This window comes from Triticum aestivum, unplaced genomic scaffold (genome assembly GCF_018294505.1).
Source record: "Triticum aestivum cultivar Chinese Spring unplaced genomic scaffold, IWGSC CS RefSeq v2.1 scaffold206887, whole genome shotgun sequence".
Lineage (NCBI taxonomy): Eukaryota > Viridiplantae > Streptophyta > Magnoliopsida > Poales > Poaceae > Triticum > Triticum aestivum.
Window position 1 is genome coordinate 1 of NW_025231235.1, and position 11,753 is coordinate 11,753.

An 11,753-nucleotide genomic window follows, 5' to 3' on the forward strand; every position below is an offset into this window, starting at 1 on the left:
CCCTTCATCAATTGGATAAGTGTAGCGACAGTTGTTGTTTAGACGGTGACTTTAGTCTTACTATTGTATGACTTTGTAAGGTCTTGTGAGAATAATTAATAAAGTGGCCGCATGCATCGCCCAGATGCAGAGGCCATGGGTCATCCTCCTTTTCTAAAAAAAAATTACACTTCACATGTTAAATAGCTTTCTCGAATGGCAGTAGGGTAATAGCAGGGCAAGGCATAGTTGATCCCCTCCCACGTACCACTCCTCGTGAAAACAAGCAGAAACGGCAAGTCAACTGAAAAGCATGTAGCTGAAAACTCTGAAAATTGTTTTCGGAACCGGATGAGGAGCAGCAACTCTCATGTTTGCTGTTGTTCCTAGTTTTTGGCTTGGTGACATACTGATGCGAGCAATAGAAGAGGCTGGAAATGCCTCTTGGTTTCGGGCCAATAGAAGGTGTGCCCGGAATCCCACCGGTCAGTTATCTCATGATGCGAGCCACCGTATTAGTATATATGTATTTTTTGCTTTGTATTCTCCCATTTCTTTTAATTCTTTCGTTGTATAAGATGATTTATCAACCTTATTCGCAAAAAAAAAGATGATTTATCAACCTGTGCCTGGCTGATAGTGTCCAGTACAAGTGCAGCAGCACATCTTTAGCCCATTCAACAAGAGAGTGTTGGTGCCCATTATGAGCAAGAACGCCCAAGTACCAAATCTGCCACTCAAGCATCTGCAAAACTTTGGTCTCCTCAAGAGATCAAGAGCTGGGCTGCATTCACTGAGGTCAGGATGGGTCAGCATCCGTTGGCGTCATCTTCATCCGGGAAACAGAGAGCGTCTCCTTGCCAACATCACCAAGACGTATCATCGAAAAACAGAGGAGAAAAATAACATGTGAGGCCCAACGCTATAGCATCATTCAGGAAACAGGGTCTCCTTTCCAACATTAGACAGGCCACCAAAATAATCATCTGAAGAGTAGCACTGCAACGGCCGGTCACATAATTTTTTTATCAGTGATCAGACTGTAAAAGACTGCAAGCATGTATAACAACATCAAAATCGCTGAAAAAAATGAGAAGACCGTAGATGTAAAATCATGCATCTAGTCATAAGTCATAACTGAAAAATGTAAAATCTGCTGTTGCAAAAACACAACTGCCTGCCCCTCACATATTTGTACTAACTAATCTCTTACTGAAGGGTGATGTATCCAACAGTTATCTAGGAACGCCCGGAGAAACAGCCAAACACAACGATAGATTTGAATAGCTACGTACCATTGAGAAAGAAACACACATTTTCTGAATGACAGCTTGGAAGCTGTACAAAGAGTTGCCCAGCAAGAAACGGCTACTTAAGCCAGAAATGCCTGACATTATCCAACAAAGACAAAGGGAGACACAGACAGGAAGAGCTGGCACGCTGCCTATTACTTCATCGCGTGAGCAAATGTGCTGGAAAGAATGGAGCCAATCGAGGAGTAAACAGCTGCTTAAGCTAGTACCTTTTGTTAAGACACACACTCCTGTAGAAAACTTTGTATATGCAGGGAAGAGATGTCTCCTACACCAGTACAGTGCTTGTAGTTAAACTGAATCTGACGGTGAAATTTTGTACAAATGCCCGGTCTCCTCGATGGGATAGACTCAACTGAAGACAGTTTACCCATTCAGAAAGACCACACATTTTCTGAACTAGGATTGTTGACAGCAGGAATCAATCTGGCCTCAAGATGGTTTCCAACAACATTGATCATCCACAACACTCAAGTGCCCAATCAGCCAGTACTGATCTAGTTACCACTGCAGAAGTATTAACAGATGAACTGTAAAACCAAGATTTAATTGACAATAATACATACCAGTTGACATGCTTATATTAAGCTGTAAACAGCCGTAAGCAAACATATATAACAACGTCCCAATTGTTGAGAAAACTATTGAGAAGAAGCAGAGCATAACAGGGGCACAAAAGCTTGCTTCATAAAAGAGCATGACGACTACATACAAATGGATAAAAGAGCAAAGGAGAAATGTATTACCAGTAAAGATACAGAATGACGACTTGCCAAAGAGCATGGCAACTAGAGAATGATGACTACGAATGGTCACCCAATAATATTAAACCAATACTAGCAGTCTTAACCAATACTACAATTTTGTATCCATTATCCATAGTACATTATGCGACGGAGAGAATAGTGTATCATAAACGAGAGATGAATCGAGCTAGACACTAGTATTAAACTTGAGAACCAGCTGGCCGGCCGGACAACGAGCAGAAGAAACTCCCCTGTTGTTGATGTTAGGGCAGTGGCGGCGGCGGAGCTTCCCATCACTGTCAGCGCTAGACCTAGATCGGGTCGGGGTTTTCGGTGGGGAGCCTGGCAACGCGGTGAACCTCGTACTGCGTGCCGCCGGCCCCCACCTCTTTATGTAGCGCTGCGTGACAGGGGTTCGTCAACCATATTGCGGTTGGGCGCCCCCGACCAGGGCGCGGATCAGGGGCCCGGTGGGCCGTTGGGCCCACACGGGAGAGATCAACCTAACACCAATCTCTCAAAGAGTAGACTAGGGTAGTTGGGATGTGTGCTGGCTCCTCTCTCCATGACAGTCTTCACGGCTTCAACAATGCCATCATCACCATCAACATAAATGCATTTGACACTTGTGAGGCAAGGGAGGTTTTCAATTCCAAAGCCCAAAGAGTTAGCTTCAACTATGCGAATATACTTAAGCTCGAGTTTTTCTAGCTTTGGAATGGAGCATGTCCCAAACATCAGATCTACTGGTTCAGAACATGCATCATAAATAAAAGTCTTCAAGAATCGGAACCTAACTTCACTACTGATTTTGAGCTTTCCGTTTGACTCTATTTCTCCAAGCAGATACAGAACGTGCAGACTGGGTAAAGCCCCAAGGGTGGAGAGGTCGTCCTGCTTGAGCCCCTCCACACGAAGGCATAGCCGTTGGAGGTTTCTTAGGGAGCCCACCCATGTAGGAACCTGTGGGAAGGCCGAAAAACAGATAGAAAGGTCCTCGAGGGTAGGCAGGCACAAAGATTCCTCATGTAAGAGGCTGCGCCCAAACCCAATATTCAGGGACTGGAGATTATGGGTGCCTAGCTTACACAGGGAGGAGACAATAGCTTTGTTGTGCTCCTCCCCAACCATATTTGTATCCACAGTGTCAGAATCAAATTCGCAATCAAGGTCAATCCGCAGATTCCTCAAATTCATTAGCTGACCAAGGCCGCACAGGAAGTCTAATGGCTGAATGGAGGCATCGACAGTTTTCAACGTCTCTAGTGCTTGCATCTTTGCAATCTCATCAGGAAATTTAACATCATAATCAACAAGTAGATGCATCCATTTTTTGAGATTCACAATAGATGCAGGTAATTCCTTTATAGAAGTCCCTCTTAGGTTCAGCACCTCTAAGCATCCTAAACGACCAATTTGTTCTGGGAGCTTGCTTATTCTTGTACCTTCGAGTTTCAGGTACCTGAGCTGGAACAACCTCACTATATTTTCAAGATGATGATCTTCCAATTGGGAGCAATCCTTCAAGTTGAGAACACGCAGATGTCTGAACTCCTCCAAAGAAGGGATTGCCAACAGACCTCTAACCACAATAATTGATCTGACATGGGAAAGCACGAGGTTTGCTACCGCTGAATTTCCTTCCTCGACACCTTGTAGATAGAGTCGATGAACAACTGTACTTTGTTTCCCAATTGTCAGAATGGGAACACCAAGTAAAGTAACAAAGTTCTCTTCTATGGACTTGAATATGATGAAACCAAGAATTGTGTCATGAACGCAACAACTGTTCACCACGCCATACATATTTCTGTTTCCAGGTTGGATCAAACCCCTATTGAGTAGTTCATTAAGATACCTTTCTCCTAACTCATATGCCGTGTATCTACCATCTCCATGAATGAATCCTTCAGCAATCCATCTTCTTACCAGGTCCTTCTTCTCAATAGTAGAATCTTCAAGATATATGCTTAGGTATAAGAGGCAAGTTTTTAGATAAGCAGGAAGATCAAAGTAACTAAGTGACAAAATCTTCATCATTCCCTCGACGCTGGGATTCCTTTCAAGTGCACGGCCAATTGAATCTTTTACTTGATTCCATATATTTTCTGTTCTTTCTGTGTTAGCCAACAAACCAGATATAGTAATGACCGCCAAAGGTAATCCATCGCATTTTTCCAATGTATGCTCAGCAATTTCTTGAAGGTATGAAGGGAAATCTTCATCGGACTTAAATAATCTTGTGTGAAATAACTGTCTTGAGTGCATCATATCAAGAGCCCTTATATTGTAAATATGACCATTGAATGATGAACAACATAAATGAGCGACACTGTTCATACGAGTGGTGGTGATTATTCTACTGGTAGAACTTGTAGCGGGGAATGCACGCTTAACAGTATCCCATGTATCCACGTCCCATATATCGTCAACAACAACAAAGTACTTGTACAAGGACAAATTAACATAGCTGTAAAGTAAAGTGTGCTGCGTAGACAGACAAAGAGTAAACGCGTTAACATTGACAAAATGAAAAGGATAAGCACACAAGTGCTAAAGGGGCATATGTTACATACTTAATTCCTTTTGTATGTCCATGTTCGTTTGGAGAATTACACAGAGCAAGGGGGATAAGCAATTGTTTAAACAAGAGACATGCACTACTAGATAAAAGCTTATACACAGAGCCTTATCAACGCTTGCTGAAATGAGGCGCTACTGATACTTAGTAGTAGCGCGTGCTGGAGACAAGCGCTACAAGTAGTTCATTAGCAGTAGCGCGTTCTGCTGAACCACGCTGCCGTTATGGCCATCCCGGGCCCAGCTGCCCGTCCCCACTTAGCAGTAGCGCCGGCCTTGGACCAGCGCTACAGCTAACGACATTAGCAGTAGCATTGGGCTGTTACCCGCGCTACTACCAAGCCCATCTTATCATCGTCCTCCCCCACTTGACCTCTCACTCTCCCTCCTCACTCTCTATCTCCACTCTCTCCCACCCTCGTCGGCCCGCCCCCGCACTGCTCCGGCCGCCCTCCCCCTTGCCTGCCATCTCCATCCCCTTCTCGCCCCAGGCTGCCTACCGTGAGTACCTCCTTCTCCTCTCAAATCACCCAAAAGCTAGGTATCTCTGGATGTGTTGGATGAATTAGCAAATGCAATATGTTATTTTTTACTAATTTTGTTCATATATATGACCCTAGGTGTTCATATATATGAGCCCATTTTATCATTAGAGCACTAAATAGGTTTTTTGAGTACAATAGAATGTAGATATATGTAACCCTAGGTGTTCATATATATGAACCCACTACTAGTAGAAAGCTTATAGATAAATGGGTGGATGAAATTAGTTTTTTTTGTAATGCTTGGATAGATAGATGGATAAAACTAGGTATTTTAGTAATGCTTTTGATTGATAGATGGATGGATGGATAGCTGTTAGGGTTAGTAATACAAATTTTTAGTAAAAAAACTAGTTTTACAATTTTCTTAGTAAATGTAGGTATTTTGAATCAGCATAATAATGTTTAGTTGATAGCTTATAGGGTTTCACTAATTCCTAAAATCGGGATAATAATGTTTTTTTTGCAAAAATCAAGGAGCCCCTGCATCATCCCCGTCACCGACCCCCTCCGACCTTGATGTGCTTATAATCAAATGAATTAGGTAGTGGAACTTTGGTAAAAATGTCCTGTGTCCTCAGGAGAGAGCTGGCACAACATTATTTACCAAAACTAGGGTTCATCAAGCTTTGAGGCATGCTCACAGATAGCAAGAGCTCTAGAGTCAACAACTTCATGTTTAGTGCTGGGGAAGGCCCAACGGGTCTTGGAAAAAGCTACATGTGTCTTGTACCATGCATTCTTGTCACCCACCTCAATGAATTGTTTCTTCAAATCTTGCATCTCACTTCCAATGCGATGGCGAGTATTTATCTTCCCCAACTTCCCTAATTCATGCTTGACCTTCTCCATAAAGCCATCTGGCTTAGCGTCTCTATCATCGACGCTTTGCATGAAGTCTTCGATGGTGTCCTGCATGTCATAGGAGAGCTCCCTCACCGCCGCTGTATAACTTTATCTTCCACCTCGAGATCCTCGCCCTCTGACATTTTGAAGATAAACGTGTGCATGGCGTCAAATTCATCAAGCCACCCCACGTTGCTCGGGAAAAACTCTTTTGATCCAAAAGACGCAGCATCTTATATTCACTAATGAGTGCTTAATCATGTCATGTTGTTAGATTCCAACTCAAGCTATATCTTAATCACTGCTAAGTAATTCAGTTTAACCGCTTAGCTTAACAAGTCTTATCAACATGTTCATCCAGCCTAGGTCCATGAAACTAGTTTTTCTTACCGTAAAGAGAGCTTATATTTTTTGTAGTTGGCTCACTAATTAGTGACTTGATAGAGACAACACAGGCTTATTTTGTAGTTACTCCCTCTGTAAAAAAAAAGATCATTTAGACACTAATCTAAACGATCTTATATTTTTTTTACAGAGGGAGTAGTTCACTCATCTCTCACCGTGACGTGATTCTTAATTTTAGTTGTGATAATAGTTAAAGATGATGAAGGGGGGCCTTGGCGCAGTGGTAAACCTGCTGCCTTGGAAGCATGAGGTCACAGGTTCAAGTCCTGAAAACAACCTCTTATAAAAATTGTAGGGAAAGGCTGCATGGTCGGACCCTTCCCCAGACCCTGTGCAAGCAGGAGCTACATGCACCGGACTGCCCATAATAAGTAAAGATGATTTTTGTAGTACTCCGGGTGCTATCAAGCGGGGAAAATCTCATTTTAAGGTGTGTCAATATTTACATGCTCCTATCTCCACTCATTGGACAACTGTTAAAAGAATCATACGGTATGTCAAGCACACTGTAGATTTGGGACTTTATTTCAAACGTTCTAACTCTACACTGGTTTGTGCTTTTTCTGATGCTGATTGGGCAAACTGTAGTGATGACAGAAAATCAACTGGAGGTTTTGCAGTTTTCTTTGGTTCTAACCTTATCTCATGGACTGCCAGAAAACAAGTAACAGTATCAAGGTCAAGTACAGAAGCAGAATACAAGTCACTTGCTAATGCTACTGCTGAGATCATCTGGGAGGAATCCTTGCTTGAGGAATTGGGCATAAAGCAACAACGTGTTTCATGTGTGTGGTGTGACAACTTAGGTGCTACCTACCTAAGTGCTAACCCTGTGTTTCATGCTAGAACCAAGCATATTGAGATAGACTTCCATTTTGTACGAGAAAGGGTTGCAGACAAGAAACTAGAGATATGCTTTATACCCTCCAAGGATCAAGTTGCTGATGGGTTCACCAAGGCTTTGCCACTCAAACCATTTGAAGCATTCAAGAACAATCTCAATCTTGCATAGGTAGTTCAGATTAAGGGAGGGTGTTAGACATAGAGATATTGTGTCATTGTAATCCTAACTACCAGTAGCTTTTTGTAAACCAAGGCAGGGGTTCTTCCTGCCCTCAATAAATACACACCCGCGGCTCCTCTAAGGAGGAGTAGGAACGCTTCCACATATCAATCTCTACACAAGTCATACACCAACTTGCCAGCATTGTACAGTGACCATCAGAACTGGGCATGTAAATGTAATCACGCTTATAAAACAAACAAAATCGAGACATTTTGAAACTCCTTCCTGACTTCAAAGAGATAGCTAGTCCTCAAATAAAAAATGGGGAAAGTTTGAGTGCCACGGGTCCACGGCAGAGAACATGTGTTTTCTGAAAAGGAAGTTGTGCAAGCAGGCTGCATAGATAATTGGCACGGGCTTCGTGGCAGTTATTTAGGTTTACTAGTCTATTAACCTGTGCTCTCATGCATAGATTTTTTTAATATTTAGTTTATTCATTTTTCCAAAACATAGTTTTCAAACCAAACCAGATGACAGTTAACTTTTTTCTTTTGAAAAGGAGGGTATTCCCCGTCCTCTGCATCAGAAAGATGCATTCGGCCAATTTATTAATAAGCATACATTTCAAAGAAAGTCTCAAAGTCTCCAAGTCTCAGTAAGTAAAAGGGCTCACAAAGAGCTAAACAAAAGAAGGAAAACGGGGTAGCCACAGCCGGCGGAATAAGGATGACATTTAACTTTTACCGCCGCCTTGTTTGACCACCTTTTTAAATAAAAGGATGTATCCAAAAATCATTTTTATAGTAGTGAGAGCCAGCGCCACATCAGACTTAGGTCCATTTGAGCCCACAACCAAATAGGATTTTGGGCCTAACTGTGCTGTCCCACAATCAATTTTCGATATGGGGCTAAACTTAACACAAGGTATTTGTTCTTGACTATGGATAATATAAAACATATGTATATTTTCTGCTACCTCATCTTTTCTTAAAGAATCTCTCTTTGAGCATTTTTGTGAGGCACAAGAGAAGATATCAAGTGATGCTTGCTTGTAATGTGAGTAATTCTTTAAGGTGTGCAAAGGATGAAGGACGACAGTTCTTTAAGGTGCTCCGCTCACATGCTTTGTCTATGAGGATGAATAACATTTAGCATTTTCAGGGTGTGCAAATCACCTTGTAAGTATTCGACATATTATTTGTGGCAGCACACGTTAGCTAAAGCAAAAGATCTCATGGACCTGCAGCTTCCTCCTTTCACACAGAATTGATCCCTCTGTGTTTTGTTTGTGTGATGAAAGAAAAAGCAGGCAATGCTTGCGGCCGGCTAGGTCTAGGAATTTTTCAAGCTGAAGGAAACGAAAGCAAAGGCGGCCAATGTTTGCACCAAAGTCTAGGAATTTTTGAAGGTGTGTGCACAAGGAAACGGACCAACAAAGCTCACGAACAGAGGAGCACATGAAGGCTGAAGCAAAGAACGTTTTGCCTTTAATGGTGTCCAAGTGGCCAGATAACGGGATAAGCACTCAAGGTCCCCCCTCCACATGATTCACACACGACCGAGTAGCACAGAATCTCCGGCCTCGTCTTTCGGCAAATAACAATATGATGACAAGTCTTTTGTTAGACTTTTGAAAAGAATAGTTGCTTCTATTTTAATTGTGGTCATTTTAAACTATATACTCTCCCAGTCCCATAATATATCGACTTCTATGGTTCTCCTAAGTCAAATAATTTTAACCAGCTTTAAAGGGAAGAATACCAACATATCTATGGTACCAAGTAAATATACTATGAAAATATATTCCGTGTATCCACTTGTATAAATTTGATATTGAGTGCTCTTTTATATAAATTTGGTTAAATTTAAAAAATGTTTAACTTAATTAGAGCAATTCTAAAAATATATTTACTTTGGGACTGTGGAAGTATAATTTATTGACATGACTTGTGATAGCAGTAGTTGAAAGCACAATGTTTTGTGCAAACTAAGCATAGCTTAGGTACTTATTTTTGAAGGAAACAGGAGGGGCAAAGCCCCTAATGTGAATTTATTAAGAAGAGAACGAAGTACAAAAAGGGAAAATAGAGAGATTACAATATTAATTAAACAAATGGGGGCAAGCATAGCTTAGCTACTTATACAACCAAACGGGGGCACTTTATGATTCCAATGTACTGTCCCTTGCTACCTCAAATATATTGATCACTGTCGGGTTTAAATCCGGCAGCACCGTCGGGTTTAAATCTGGTACCACTATTGAAATTGGATCCTGTGGATGACAATCTGCTGCCGAGTTCTTCTTGGCTTTTAAAATTTTCAGATCTTGGATGAGAACCTGCAAGCACGCGCCGGCGTCCTTCTTCTCCGTTCGTATCAGGTGCTCGGCAACGTCCGCCGGGGACATGTCAACCTGATCCAGCAGCCGGTGTATCTCACCGAACAGCTCGAAAAACTGATACTCGCTGATGTCCAGGTAGTTATGGGCCAGCACCTTGAATGCCTCGTAGCGACAGTAGGACATCTCGATGTGCATGTCCATCCTGCCTGGCCGGATCAGCGCTTCGTCCAGCTTGTCCTTGTAGTTGGTGGTGAAGATGATGATGCGCTCTTCGCCGCACGCCGACCATAGCCCGTCAATGAAGTTGAGCACCCCAGAAAGGGTCAGCTTGCTGTCTTCGTCGTCCTTCTTCTCATCCTCTTTCTGTCGCATGGTCGCCATGTCGCTCTGGTCGCCAGACTTCTTACGGGCCTTCTTCTTGTCGGTGCGCTTGCCGGTGAGGTCGACGGAGCAGTCAATGTCCTCGAGGACGATGATGGACTTTCCCTTGGTCTCGATGAAGAGCTTCCGCAGCTCCGTGTTGTTCTTCACCGCCGTGAGCTCCATGTCATAGATGTCGTAGTCCATAAAGTTGGCCATGGCGGCGATCATCATGGACTTACCGGTGCCTGGGGGTCCAAACAGCAGGTATCCACGCTTCCATGCCTTGCCGACCTTGGCATAGTAATCCTTTCCCATCTTGAAGGCATTGAGATCATCCTTGATCTCGTCCTTTTTGGCGGGGTCCATAGCGAGCATGTCAAACTTCGCCGGGTGCCGGAACTCCACGTGGCTCCAGAGGCTCTTTTCTCTGTTGTAGGAGCTCCATTGGCTGCTTGCGTTGTTGGTGAAGAGGCGGTGCTGGCGGTTCTTGGCGATGACGTCACGGCCATTTTTTATGACATAGGGCAGGTAGTCATTCACGATGTGTTTGTGGAACCTTTTATGGAAGGCAACTCGGTAGAAGCGGCGCTTCTCATCACCAGCGCGGTAGGTGATGACAGTGGTCTTCGGGAGCTCTGTGTCGGCGTACCACCAGAGCGTGGCACCTTTGAAGGTATCAACGATCTCTTGATCGTCGTCAACTGAAACTTGGGGCTTCTGCATGTCGCTCTCGAGCTCGGCCTTCAGCTTGCGCACCCGACCATCTTGATGACACAAGTTGGAGAGGTAGGCCTCAATCGCAACGAAGAAGTCGCTGCGTTTGAAACTCTCGGCGCCGTACTCAGGGATGGTGATTTGTATGTATGGGTTGAGGTAGGCGCTGATCTTGTTGATCAACAATTTGATCCTGGATTGGTTCATTGCCATGGTGGTGAGGGTAATTAAAAACGCCAGAGCTGATCCAATCCCGGCCCACAAATCATTGGTCGCCATGGCTTGTTGGCTAGCTTGGGTTGGCTAGGACGGACTAGGATGACCAAGGAAGCTCTCGATTGATGAGATCAAACTAAGCTAGCTAGGTATGAGGTTCGCAGTGGCTTGCCGCTCCTGGTCTGTTGCATGGGTCATATATATTTATAGAGATGACAGGAAGAGAATCTATAAATGAGACCCGGCTTTTATCTTAGCTCAATCAGTCTGGACCCGCAGCAAACCATGACAAGTGGAGAAAAAAATTCCTAATTTTTTACTGCACCCCTACGGTTCTTCCTTTTTCCAAGAAGAACGGTATCTGGAAGTGCCAGACCAACAAGATCTTCAATAATATAGCAGCGACTGTTCAAGGATGCAAGAGTTTGTTCAGGTACGAATTCTCTTTACTCCTCTAGCGAGCCAAGAAAAGCTACTTCACTCAAATTCAGAAATGGCTGCAGAATTTAGCTTAGATTTTCTCTCTCCGCTTGCTTTCCTTCTTTTTTTCTTTTTCTTTTTTGTTTCTTGAATGCTCCCCCCTTCCGGCTCTGGCCCTCTTTAATTTAACTTTTACATTCTCTAATTTAACGCAGTAGGGGCGCGCACCCCTCCTGTTATTTTTTTAAAGGTTCTTCCTTTTTTTTGTCACAGTACAAATGC

The 11,753-nt window shown here is 43.3% G+C and overlaps 2 protein-coding genes across 2 annotated transcripts; both read right to left on the reverse strand.

The window, feature by feature from the left end:
- Positions 1–2,536: 2,536 nt before the first annotated feature.
- LOC123175768 (disease resistance protein RGA5-like) lies at positions 2,537–6,078 on the reverse strand. The gene is made up of 2 exons (XM_044590301.1): positions 5,894–6,078; positions 2,537–4,508 (listed from the first exon to the last, which is right to left on the reverse strand). Exons 1-2 carry the CDS (start codon positions 6,076–6,078, stop codon positions 2,537–2,539), a joined length of 2,157 nt encoding a protein of 718 aa, XP_044446236.1.
- Positions 6,079–9,541: 3,463 nt separating this feature from the next.
- On the reverse strand, positions 9,542–11,209 carry LOC123175767 (AAA-ATPase ASD, mitochondrial-like). The gene has a single exon (XM_044590300.1). It carries the CDS (start codon positions 11,112–11,114, stop codon positions 9,579–9,581), a length of 1,536 nt encoding a protein of 511 aa, XP_044446235.1. The 5' UTR covers positions 11,115–11,209; the 3' UTR covers positions 9,542–9,578.
- Between the last annotated feature and the right edge of the window lie 544 nt (positions 11,210–11,753).

What these genes read in the sequence shown, in the direction of transcription:
- LOC123175768 (XM_044590301.1), bottom strand. Translation starts at nt 6,078, where the DNA reads ATGCAGGACACCATCGAAGACTTCATGCAAAGCGTCGATGATAGAGAC. An exon ending in GTGGGTGACAAGAATGCATG is followed by an intron (nt 4,509 to 5,893) that starts GTACAAGACACA and finishes TTTACTTTACAG; the next exon opens with CTATGTTAATTTGTCCTTGT.
- LOC123175767 (XM_044590300.1), bottom strand. Translation starts at nt 11,114, where the DNA reads ATGGCGACCAATGATTTGTGGGCCGGGATTGGATCAGCTCTGGCGTTT.